General features: G+C 46.1%; 1 protein-coding gene across 3 annotated transcripts in view; it reads right to left on the reverse strand.

Annotated features, from left to right (window-relative positions):
* The window catches only part of Bach2 (BACH transcriptional regulator 2), a 336,475-nt gene that overhangs the window by 250,639 nt on the left and 72,306 nt on the right, over positions 1–13,530 (reverse strand). For all 3 annotated transcript variants that reach the window (XM_075971275.1, XM_075971277.1, XM_075971276.1), the window contains exon 2: positions 1,684–1,790. In XM_075971275.1, the coding sequence (XP_075827390.1) occupies positions 1,684–1,692 (9 nt within the window). In that variant the 5' untranslated portion in view covers positions 1,693–1,790. The remainder of the gene's footprint in view (positions 1–1,683; positions 1,791–13,530) is intronic.

Here is a 13,530-nt window from a genome sequence, read left to right on the forward strand (position 1 = left end):
CAGCCACAACATCCTATTAGAATGCAAACATTGAAGGGGCCTTAGCACTTCCTACGCTTATGAAGGAAGACTGGCCTATGAAAAATCACTTGAGGGTAGCTTCAGACTGGGAACTCAGCAGGTTAAATGCCCTCTTTGCGGTCAAGACCAAAGTACCCCAAGTGTTGTACAATTCCACCACAACCCCTACATTATGCCTATTTTTATAGAAAACGTTCTCCTCAAATGCTGGCCTTGCCTCAGTCACTGAGCATACATGGTCTCTGGCCACCGCTCGTGTAGGTTTCAGTCAGAGGTGATTTTTGTCAAGCGGCATGGGGAAATAAATACCAGGGGACAATTTTCGTTATCATGACTAGAATGGGAGGAAGGGGATACCACCAAGAATCCTAAAATGCAGAAGACAGTGACTCACTCTTGAGTTCCCTTGTCACAGCGTCAAGTGTCAAGGAGAGAAGACTCTGCTCCAGCCATTCAAACATCTGCTCTTCCTGAGCACACCAGACCTTCTCATAGGCCTTTGTGCCAAAACCAGGTTTTCCCTTCACCTGCAGTGCCTAGTTCTACACCGTCTGCCCAGAAAAATTATCATTTTACCATCCAGATTCCAACTCAGAATCTCACCTCCTCTGTACTGTCTCTCCTAGGTCATGACCCTGGTTTTGTTCTGCCAACTTACTTGACACAAACTAGAGTAATGTGGGATGAAGATCTTCAGTTGAGAAATGGCCTCCGTAAGATTGCCTATGGGACATTCTACAGACCATTTTCTTGATTAATGGTTGATATGGGAGGGACCAGTTCACCGTGGGCAGTACTTGTGCAAGCCAGTAAACAGCATTCCTCTACGGTCTCTGGTTCTATTCCCGCCTTAACTCCCCAATGATGGAATGTAACCTATAAGCCAAATAAAAAATTTTCCTTCCTAAGGACGCTTTTAGTCAGTGTTTTATTGCAGCAATAGAAAGCTAAGTTAGTTACAGATCTGGCTGTTTCTTCTATGCCTCTAGAGCTTCTGGCACATCCCTTATTAGACTACTCAAACCTGAAATAGTCTGCCACCTGCTAGCAGCTCAATCCAAACCTTACTCATCGCTTATCCCTAATGGGCCCTTCTGGGAATCAATGGCTACTCAGCACATCAGAGAGCAAATGGAAATGCTGCATGTACTTGCTAGACTCTCTTGCCGCTAGGTCTGTGGGCTAACAGTGTCCCAACATCAAAACTGTGCGAAATGTTTCCATGAGGCCTGTAATACAGACAGGCACTATATATGGCAAGGGGCACATAAATTAGTATATTTCACCCACTATGATTAGCATATTACACATGGGAAAAGGAGAGGCTTCAAGAAGTTGGGTCACTTGCCTGAGGTCTGGCAGAGCTGATAGTCATCTCAGGAAATCTGGCTCAACAGACTAATTCTCTATTAGTCATGTCAACACAGTCACACAAACAGTCAGCATTTCAGCTATCAAACACCTTTGGGAAATGCAAGAGATGCTCTATAGAATCATGAAGTGTCCACCAGCTCCAGCACCCTGCCTGAAAGATGGCTTGTGGACATTACATGACCAACTATAATGGCAGGAAAAGCAACTGCCTCGGGCCACAGAGACATATTTACCCAAGAAAATCACAATATAGGAAAATTTACAAAGTATATTCGAAGCATCCCTTACCTTGTTCATGCTGCAGTGATGGGCACAAGGGATCAGACATGTCACAGTGTGAAGCAGCTCCTGAAGGTCCTTCTTGTTCCAGAACCCTCACTTCCTGAAGCAGACAGCTGCATTGTAAACAGAAGCAAGAAACCCATTAGGCCCAGGAAAACTCAGTAAAGTTCTGTGTCCAGCAGGACTTTCTGCCATGACTACAATCACTCGTGCTATCCAGCAGGACAGCCACATGGACTTCTTGAGCCCTGGGCTCTCGGGGCAGCAGGGAAAGCACTGAGGACAGCTCACAAGAATGCTGCTCACATTCTAGCTTCTTAGCACTCTCAAGGAGGTGAAAGTCTAAGCCAAGAAATAGCTGGTGAAACCGAGGGCTGTAAAATTGTATGCAATTTAAATTACAATAGCAAAGGGATTTAGTGGCCCCACATTGGAGAGTGCAGGTCTAAGCAGTCATGTTTGTAGTCTTGGGGCGTGCCCATGGCTCAGAAAGGGCTATATACTATGCTATAGAGCCACAGGTACAAGGGTATTCTCTGGAATAACTAATTTTTGAGCACTAAGAACTCGGACCAGAGCACTGGTGAGCAAAGGCAAGAAACTGATGAGTAGCAGCGGTGGCGTGAACCAGACCCTATGCCTTTCCCTACCAACCCCAAGGAACCGAAGAACTGGTGGGCAGGTCAGAGTCCGCCACATCATCTTCAGGACTGAGATGCAGACCCTCCTTGGCAGGTAACACTCCACCAAGGGTTTTAAGAACTCAGTGTGCCATCAGTCAAACAAACAAATTAATTCAGTACCCCATCCCCCCTCCAAAGACAGACAGAGGATATGTTTTGAATTGTGTTATTGGTTCTTTACAGAGTTTTGAAATTACTTTTAATTAACTTTACATTTAGAAATGAGTCTGTGGTAGGCACAGTTCCAGGGCTTTTGTTCTGTCAAATGTTAAACAAAAACAGGAGTAAAAATGTTTCTGATGACTTAAACAGGCGTGTGTGGCTTTTTTCCCTTGAAAGATGCTCGCAGGAGCAAGAAGATGACAAACGTGCATGGCTCAGTTCCTTACATCCACCTGACATGGCATCATTTTCCTCAGAGGCTGCACCTAGCAAGTATTTAAATATCTGAATCTTCCGATGAAAAATGGAATCAGAGACTTAACTAGAACTACAAGGTTTTCACAGTAAAAATCGTATTTAAAACTTTAACAGTATCTATGGGAAGGAAGAAATCCTCAGACTCTCAATGGCCCACCACAGCTCCTTCTGTTCTTGGTTGTCTGTCACTGTCCACTGGAGAATACACATTCGCCAAGGCCAGGATACAAAGTGCATACTGCAATCCCCACGTTGACACTTTCTATGACTATGAAAATTATTTTGTAATTGTCTTCAAACGATAAATTCTTAATCCACATGCACTACTATTCAGTGAACATAATGTTATACCTGCTTTTTATTTTTAATAAGCCAGGAGAGAAGGTAATGACATTGTCAATCATGGAAGACAGATATTCCAAAGAAAATGGCATGCCAGCCTTAGCAAAAACACAGCTTCACAACAGCACGCAAGGGAGGACCCCAGCATCCCATCTCTGCAGGGTGATTCTACACAGACAGCTCCATAGGCACACAATGTCTGGGCAACAGTGGCTTCAAAGGCATAAAAATTCAGTATCTGATTGACTAAAAGGTGAGTGAAGAATTATGAAAAATAACTAAATTAGCAGAAGCACTGGCTAATGGATTTCTGACCTTTAAGGTAGAAACTATATATGCTGTTTCTTACTTATTCCATGTATTGATCCATTTCAAAACCAACCTATCACATAACTGGAAAGCTTGTCTCCATGCCTTACAGAGATGTCTAATGTCACAAAATGTTAATTTATTGTTCACACTGGCACCCAGGAAAAGGGAACATGGTCTTAACTGACAGACAAAGATGCTTGACCAGCTACCTAGCCCAGCTTTCACATGCCACATCTTCAATCCCTTAGAATCTCATAGTTCTCAGTAAACTGACTACCTGTCCCTACCTGTCCCCACCTCAAGTGTTCCTAGGTCATCTGCTCGTGCGCCAGTCTACAGCCAAAACTTCTCTGAGGGAGCTACAAGTGATATAGAGAGTCCTTTGCTCTCACTCACAGAGTCAGGGTTGATACACACTGTTAACACAGGATTGACAACAATTTTGATAATTGTTACACAGTGTCTTGGAGGTTTTTATTTTTAAGGAAAAGCATTTTAGTGCCAGGGCTTAAGTCTTTTTTTTTTCAACAAATGGTTGTGTGTGTGTTGAGTGGGCGGAGTTAAGAGCATGTGCATGCATGTGGGTGCCCCTGCCCATGCATGCACATGTATGTGGCCGTGGGGTTTTCTTCAAGTGTTCTATGCTTTATTCTTTGTGACAGGGTATTTTACTGAATCTGTCACTCACCTGTGGGCTAGAATGACTGGCCAGCAATGCCCCCAGGTCCTCCTATCTCTGCTGCCCACTGCTGGGAATAAAGGTATGCATTGCCAAGCACTGCCATGCCCAGCTTTTAACATGGGTTCTGGGATGCCCACTGAGATGCCCATGCTTGTATACCAGCACTTTTACCACTGAACTGCCTCCCTAGCCCCAGGGTTGTAGATCCTCTTTAACACTTATCGGGAATAACAAACAGCTGTTTGGTAGTTAAGGGTATACGATGTGCTTCTCGACTAATGCTGCCTGTTCTGATGTCAACCTAAGAGGTAGTTTTCCTAACCAGATACAAGGATGTAAAAATTACTTTTGGTCATGCTATAATAAGCTGGAGATTCTGGGCTAGAGGTGACTTCCTTTTGAGATACTATGCAATTAAAACATGTACAAAGACCAAAGGAAACCCAACATGGTCTCTGCTTATGAAATACATGCACACATGTACATATATACACCATAAATAACAACCACTGTTAACAGAAAGTGCCTCAGAGAGTAGATGACACTTTAGAACCTGGGTCAGTTCACTGGTGGACAGCAACCAGAAAGCCTGGCCTTGTTCTATCAACCCTTCCCACCTCGCTGAAACATGGAGAACCTGGGTGTCCCACAGTCAGCTATGCTATGAAGCAGCATGGAAAAGCCTGCAGCTTAAAAACACAACCTGTCCTCTTAAGCACAAACCACTAAGTCGGAAGCTGCCCAAAAATCAAGGGAGTCTCCACTCAACTTCTAGATATTTTCTTTTTCTTTCAAGAAGTTGAGATCCCCTCGTATTGAACAAAATCAAGCATAGATTTGAAGGGCGCCTGGGAAAACCAATGCTGTGTGCGGTTGTGTTTCCCAGCCAGTGGATCCTAACCAAATTAGCCCAGTGGTTAATAAAGCCTGCGTTCAACCTGACACAAGTAGGAGGTTAATGAACTGTAATCGTGCAAGGCAAGAACAAGGAAGCAGGAATAAGCACGCAGGACTGGGGACATACAAACTATCAGAAGAAGCAGGGGACTGAGGGCTGTAGCTCAGTGGTGAAGTACCTGCTCAGGAGGCTTAAGGCTGAAGCCCCAGGTTCAGGGAGAAAGGGAGGGAAGGAGTGCAGGGAGAAAGAAAGAAGGTAGATAGATAGGTGGGTTTGAAAGTTTCCAAAATAAGTAAAAAGGAAGGGCCAGGTAAGCAAAGAAAACAGCATTGGCAATATAGCCAAGGGTCCCTCACCAGCCAAGTCCTCTCTATGATGGGGACTGGGAGATTCGGGTTCCTGGTGAGAATCCCACACCCAGTGGAGTTTCTAAGGTTATATATGCTCATGGTTTGGGCGTCTTGGGCACCAGCAAGTGGGAGTTGGAGGAAAGTGAAGACTGGGACTACCTGTTTCACCACTACTTACCAACAACCTCCACCTACGGTGAGACATCTGCTTCACCAGGATCACTGCTAAGATACTGTGAGGTATGATAAGAAAAGAGTAAGCCAGCTTGATCCCATTCTCCTCGCGCTACAGGAGGCTTAAGAGTGTCAAGGGCTGCTTCTTTGTGTGCCAGGTCTTGGCCCTTGAAAACGCTGCCGTCGATACTGACGGCTGAGAGTGGAATATGCTGACGTGGGCTTTTCTCTCCCCTCCAAAGCTTCTCTCCCTTCCCAGCTGTTTATTCTAGAAGCCTTTTGTAATCTGTCTTGAAGCTGGGTAGCTCAGGTACTCCAAAGGGCTAGAGGCTAAACCAAGCAAGCATTTCGCTGTTCACGGTGTCAAAGGTGCCACTAACTGGCTTTCAGATGCCATGTGCCCTAGACCAGCACAGATCCTCTTGGCCATGCTTTCCCCAACATGACATTCAGCAGGGTAAACAAAGGACTAGACATAACACAGACCAGGAGTTTCTAGGTGAGGGTGGCTGAGGAGATGAGAGGACTTCAGAGAGCAATTGACAGGAGACTCTGGGGGGGGAGGTCCCAAAATTCAGGACTCAGGAGCCTGAGCAACCAGCAGAGCAGGTGAGAGAAACGCCTGGTTTCCTTCCTTCTGACAGCCTTGAACTAGAATCCACACCCAAAACCAAATAAATGTAAATCCAGTTTATTTCAGAACTTCTAATACCTCCCTTCCACTCTTAGGAACACGGTGAACACAGTGCTAGAATCAAGCACCCAAAGGGGTTGGGGGAGACCTTTCCCCATCACGCCTCTTCTGAGGCCATTTATCCCACTGTTCCGGAAGAGTCAGCAAAACGAGGGTGAGCCTAAGGACTACTCTCAGGTCCTTCTGGATGTGGTTCTGGCTTTTCAGTGTCCTCACCAAGCCCACAGTGAGGCAGCAAACACACAACATCACAGCTCTGACCAAGAGACTGAACAACGCTTGCCACCGCCTTGATCCCGGCACCCATCCAAAGCCACAGAGACGAGAGCAACTTTCTGTAGCCATATCACAGCCTATCCCAGTTTGCGACATCATCCCTCGCCAGGAAACCTTGGGTTGTATAAGAAATCTAGCTGAGTATAAGCTGGCCCGTGAGTCAGCTAGCAAGGAACACCCTTCATGGTTCCTGCTGTATTTGTTTGGCTGGAAAGTGAGTCCCTTGGTTGGAGGTAATACTGTGTGGAACAGCAGTGCCCTTCAATGATGGATCGTGACATGTAATTTTTAAGCTGAATAATCCCTTATGTTGTGCTTGGTCAGAGGGTTTGATCAGAGCAGTAAAGGAATTCGAGCTGTGGGCAATACGGTTGACCTGACCTTTAACTATCTTTCGGCATGTGAGTGGCGTATGTGATTAAATCTTGTCTTCCCCCACTCGCCCTGCCCCAAGAGTGGGGTAAGTTCTCTTATCACTCATGACGGTGCTAAGATCAAATGGCATAGCATGAGGAAGAAGTAGCTGACACGCAGCACTCAAATAAATAGAGCTTTTCTCTTCTGCTCTCCTGCCCCTATTCAGCACAACTTTATTCTGCAGAAAACTGCAAACAGACAATTGCTTTGAATCTTCCTATTGGACTGTAAGAGTTCAAGAGAAAATAACATGTCTGGTTTGTGGAACCCTCACATTTCCAATACTTGCTAACACTACCTTATACAGAAGGCACTAAATAGTGACATGAAATTTAATCGCAATGCTTAAGCCAATTCTCCTTTTACTTGGCATTAGCTGAGTCCATTTTCCTTTATTCTGTCATCTTCTAATGTCTTAATGTTAATGCCTGTTTGTAGCCCTCAGTTGGCCAGAATATACTTCAAGACTGCATGAAAGGTAAGAACAAAATATTGGCACGTCTTCACTGAAGAAGACTGGCATTGCTCTAGGCAGCAGAGCACAGTTGTCATACCACTGGGAACCCCACTCTTCTTACGCCGCAGAAGAGGACGAACAGAAGCCATCCCATCACCCTGCTGACACACAGGAGTCATGCTTTAGGGTTACGGACTTTGATTCATGGTTGTCAATGGTACACAGCACGGAAAGGTGCAGCCCTGGTGGCTGTTGTGCGCACTAAGAAACTCTCCATGCATCTGACAATTTCAGACGGAGACATCTGAGCTTCGCCGTCTAGGATGAAGGCTTAGCAACTGCGTACCATGTGTGTTATCTGGAAATTTCTTCCAAAGTGCACCACTCCCATCCCTGGGAACTAGGGAGAGAAATGAAATTGACCAGGCTCGGGAGAAAAACACAACTAAGTTGTGGGCAGTTCCTAAAACTCACAAGAGTCAGAGGGTCTCCTTGAAGGTTACTAAAAACTTCTGGGGAGATGGGACTTTTGGACGAGCTGTCTGTAAGTCACACAGGGAGCCCCAGGGATGCAGCTATCCTTAGTCATCATCCATGCTGGGGTACACTTTCTGATGCTGCAGCTGCCCGTGAGTCACGCATGCTTCTGTAACTAACCTGTCTTCGTTCCTCTTCCACTGCCGTGAAGAGACACCATGACTAAGGAAGTAAGAGTTTATTTGGGGCTTACAATGTCAGAGGGTTAGCGCCTGTGACCATCAAAGTGGGGGCCATAGTAGCAGGCAGCGGGGACAGCACTGGAGCAGTAGCTGAGAGCTTACATCCTGACTCACAGGCACCGGGCAGAGCTAAGGGTTTGGAATAGATAGTGTGGCTTTTGAAAGACCAACGCTTGCCCCCAGTGACACACCTCCTCCAACTAGGCCGCACCTCCTAACCTTTCCCAAAGTTCAACCAAGTAGAGATATATTATTCAAATATATGAGCCTATAAAGGCCATTCTCATTCAAACCATATTAACTTCTCACCTAAATTCATGTTAGTGACCCTCAACAAACTGTTCCCAAAGCTACACTCGGGTAGAGTCATCTCTCTAGTCTGTTGTCGGCGTTGTACCTGGAGTGATCTGTCTCCCCAGGAAAAGTCACACAGGTCATACTGACAGAATCCTAGAGCTCTCCTCTCTTTTGAGGGTGTGAATAGTTCAGGCAAGTCTATGCTCTATGATTTAGTGGGAATCTAAAATAACAGCCTCGTGAGTAGTTACTTCCAAATGACGCACGGAAGAGGGAACAATACCGAGGGGAATCATTAGACAGAAGGGGCCAGCTGACCTTTCAACCAATGGTCCCGACTATAGGACCTGTTTTCTCTCAAGCAGACCTGGACAAGCAGTTGTACCCAGAGGCAAGCACCTTCACAGGAAGTGGTGTGCAAACTTAAATCAGCCCACTTTGGAAGCCCAGAAGTCTACTGTCTTGCTTCTCTGGGAAAAAGCTTTGGTTGGGTCCCGGAAGAGAGCTCTCCTTGGCACGACAGGCTTGAATGGAAGGCAGCCTTGGTGGTTATCCATTAGTTTGCCTCAGCTTTCCTGGGGCTCAGATTCTGTACTTTTCATTACCGGCTTCATCTTAATATGGCTCGTTCTCTCTGAGAGACTACCATGTGCTCGGTTGTAAACACAGAGATAAAACTTGCTCTGACCACAGCACAAGCGCTGCCGTGAGCTAAACTTTCAAAATCAAAATAGCCTCTCACCTACCGTGCTGGCAACAAAGCCTCAGATCTGTTCAAACCTGGTACCCTGGAGCCCCATCCCAACATGTGACAAACTCAGGGGACATTTCAGCTGTCCCCAACCAACAGCTCCATTGCTGAGTCTGAACATCCCAGCCCTGAGTGTTGAGAGCTGACAGTTCCTACACCACCTCAGCTGACAGCAATGGGGTCTTCCTGCACCTGGAAATGTCACCTTTCTGATTTGAGCTCATATACCTGGAAGTCTTGTTTTATTGAACATACCTAAGGTTTTATGCAGAGGAGGGGCTATCAAAAAGTAATTTGGGGGGTCCCTAAAACTCAATTCCACCATAGTTTATGTCCTATATATATCCATGAAGCTGCCGTTCGGGCTAGACCCAGTAATATATTGTTTGTAGTCTCAGCTATATTGTGACTTACTCTTTAACTCTTCTTCCTAATGGCGATGTCAGGTGAGAAAGAGCTTAGGAACACCCAAGGCCTGACAACCATCCTTAATATTAGCCGTCCAGGCAACTGTTGTCAGGAAGAAGGCCATCTTTGCGCCCAACCTGTTCTGTGGTAAGGAAGTTGCCTCATATTTACTTTGCCATGATTTACAATTGGATGATTGAATGCTAATGTTAGTAGGATAAGGGACAGAGGGGCAAAAAATAGAGCAAGGGCACAGTCACACCACTATGTCACCAGCAGGAACTGCAGGGCTTCTGCATTCTCCAGCAGCAGCTCCAGGGACTGCCACGGACACAGCCAGGCCATGTCCCTAGGGGCCCCTCTGATCTCATAATAGCCTTCGACACCAGTGCTCACAAAACAAACAGGAAATTTATGCCTGCCTCTGCTGGGGAAAGCTGCACATTCCTTCCTAAGGAGACCACAGCCACCAGCATGGGAAGGAAAAGCACCTCCCGAGAAGTCTCCTATCTGGGGCCTTTCTCTCTTTCTGAAGTGGCACACAAAGCTGGCGAGCCGGAGGCCCAGCTCCATGCTGCTACAGTGAGACATTTCCATGCTGCTGATGTCAACATTCCAAGGTTCCGCAGCAGGGCCATTTCCTCTGGTGTAGCTCTGGGAAAGTCCTGAGGCAGTCTTGAAGGATTCCACCTGCTAAGGCCAGATTACAAGAAAGAGGGGAAGGGCTGTTCTACAAGAACAAATTCCAGGCCTCAGTGTCTGTGTGTGTCCGCATGTGTTCTCTCTAAAGTTCTGTTTGCTTCTTAGAGAACTTTACATCATCTGATATTTCCATTTTAAATGACAAGAGAATGGGTTTACCTATAAGTTACAAGCTCAGTGGTAAACATAGATCCAACATGCGCTGTGGTTTGAATAAGAAATGATGCCCACCATCTTGGGCATTCCCCTGTCTGTAACACTGTTTGGAGAGGTTTAGGGAGTGCAGCCTTGTTGGAGGAAGTCCATCCCTGGGGACTGGATTTGAAATGAAAAAGCCTCCATCGCTTCCAGTCTTCTCTCTCTGCTTCATGCTTGTGGTTCAAGATACAAGGTCTGGCTGCTCGCTCCTGCTGCCATACCACCCCTGCCATTATGGACTCGAAGCCCCTGGAAACACAGCCAAAACAAACTGTTTCTTCAACATACCTTGGTCATGGTATCTTACTATAGCAAGTGAAAAGTTGCTAAACCAGCAAGAGACCTGGGTTCAGTCTCCAGCAGAGTACACCACAGAGAGAGAGAGAGAGAGAGAGAGAGACAGAGAGAGAGAGAGAGAGAGAGAGACAGAGAGACAGAGAGAGACAGAGAGAGACAGAGAGAGACAGAGAGAAATCACTTTATAGCCTATCTCAGAAGTACTAAAAGCCTACCTCATGAAGCAAGTAGTAAACTGTGAAGCTAACTAAAGTGAGAAGGAAGAGTGGTATTTCTCAGCCAGGGTGGCAGGGTTGACTCTGCCCCATTGGGGATCTTTATGAATGTGTGGAGACATTTTTGGTTGTCTCTAAAGGGGGAGGCGCCACTGACATAAGGAAGGCAGAAGCTTGCAATGCTGCTAAGATTCCTACTCTCCCACATAGGACAAACTCCATAATAATTACCTGGTCTAAACTCTCAATCATGCTGAAACAGATGCTCTGATATAGAGGGAAGACACAAAGATAGAAACTAGAGTTAAAACGAAGCCACTTCCAAGAAACGATAACGTTGCTGTTATGTCGTTTGGGATTTCCAAAATGCACAACGACCACAAAGATGTCCTTGTTCTTTCTTCAAGCAAAATAATCCAAAACTCGGCAGAGCCGATGGGAACAGCCTGAAGGGAAGCGGAGGGGCGCGAACGTTAGAGCAGCTTATCGGCGACCCTTGGAGGGCTGTGTTTATTCCCGGAGAAGTGCATATCTGAGTGCCGAACACTCAAGTTCACTGGTGACTAGCAACAGCAGGAATGCACGAGCTGGTTCCAGAATTCCTAACACCACACAGGCAACTGAAACATAGTTCTGTCTCAAAACACTGGCAAAATGTTCCAGCTTTTCAAATGCTAACAAAATGTGAGGAACCATGGTGATGCTGACCTACATTCTAGGGTGGTTAAAAAGAAAAAAAAATAAAAGCTACATAGTGGAGTTCAAAATAAACACAAAATGGCAGGGATGCTCCCGATGAAATTACTCACGCTAAGTATTTGTGAAAGGCTCCTCATTTCTAATTCTCCATTCCAGCTTGCATGCAGTTCCTATTCTCTACACAGCACATTTGCCATCATTATCTATATGACAGAAGAATTGTGCCTTTAGACATCTTGGTAGTTTCTCTCTTAAATCTTTTACTCTTTAAAACAAGGAAAATTCCTGCACCATTGTATAAAAGCGAATTCAGACTTTATTGGAAAAAAAGAAAAGACACCAGCCGAGCAGTGGTGGCACACATCTTTAATCCCAACACTCGGGAGGCAGAGACAGCCTGGTCTAAAGAGCGAATTCCAGGACAGGCGCCAAAGCTACAGGGAAACCCTGTCTAGAAAAACAAAACAAACAAACAGAAAGAAAAAAAACGAACAACAAAAGCAGACTTTATGAATGAGCAGGGACAGTTTCAATGGACTGTTCTAAAGGCTTGTGGTGCAAATAGTAAGCAAAACTGTTTCATGAAGTTGATACAGCTTCCCACAATTAAGGTTCCAGCTTTTCTGACTTCCCAAATACTAAAGGAAAACAAACGCCAAGGCAGGGGAAAGGACACCTTCCTTGGCATTTCAAACTTGTTGTTCCAGTCCTCTGGAGCACTGGAACCAAGCAATGACTGGGTTTTACCTACTGTAATTATAGTATACCTCACAGCTACTCTCCACAATATCCACTTTCCTCCCTCCACTCCAGTTCTGCTCAGTGAGCTCTGGAAACCATTAACCAAAAGTCCTGTTCCAACTTTCCTCTTCTCCCTCCTCTGCATCCTCAGTCATTCTGGCGTCAGGACAGAGCAAACTTCTATTACATCACAGAGCAAACTCATTTTCTCTACACCAACCCATTGGTTTCTTACAGCTACTAGAACCAACACTGTCACAGGGCAGTCTTTGTTACTGGGTACTGCTTTTACAAAAATAAAAGTCTCCCCATATTCCTCTGCTGAGAAGAGGGGCACTTCCAGCCGGGCTCCACCCAGGCTGTAAACTAGACAGACTCTTATGTACAAATGCCTCTAAGGCGGTCCTCAGTCTAGCTGCCTGCTGCAAAATTCCTACACTAGGCAGCAAGCGCCCCGACTCTTCCTTTCTGCTTTGGCCTCTCTCTCTCTCTCTCTCTCTCTCTCTCTCTCTCTCTCTCTCTCTCTCTCTCTCTCTCTCTCTGTCTCTCTCTCTCTCTCTCTCTCTCTCTGTCTCTGTCTCTCTGTCTCTCTGTCTCTCTCTCTCTCTTCCACTGCCTCACTGTGTTTTTGTGTAAATGATCTCACATGACTCAACAAATCCATCTGCCTGAAGCAGGCCAAGTCTGGAGCCCTCCCAGGAGGGAGGAGAAGAAATGCTTTGTGGAAAGGATCTGGAGCACTGCCCTTCCTCTGGCTCAAATTACCCGCCTGTCAGGCCTGACGGATCTGGCTAAAAATAAAAGGAAGCGGGCTGTGAAAAGCAGATGAATGGGCTCAGCAGCTCCTCAGATAACACAGACCCGCTGTTGCCCCAAGCTTCCCAAACAGAAACTTCAAATGTGTGACCTCTGAGTGCAGGGATGTGGCTTCCAGGTGAAGAGGCTGTCTAGGCCACCAGAGTGGGTGACACAGCCTGGATTTCAACTTTAGCCCCCCTCCCATCCTCCCTCCTTGTGTGTGGTGTGGTGTGGTGTGTGTGTGTGTGTGTGTGTGTGTGTGTGTGTGTGTGTGTGTGTGTTAGAGGGAGGAAGAGAGGAAGAGAGAGAGAAGGGGAATAGAG

This window comes from Microtus pennsylvanicus, chromosome 5 (assembly GCF_037038515.1).
Source record: "Microtus pennsylvanicus isolate mMicPen1 chromosome 5, mMicPen1.hap1, whole genome shotgun sequence".
NCBI lineage: Eukaryota > Metazoa > Chordata > Mammalia > Rodentia > Cricetidae > Microtus > Microtus pennsylvanicus.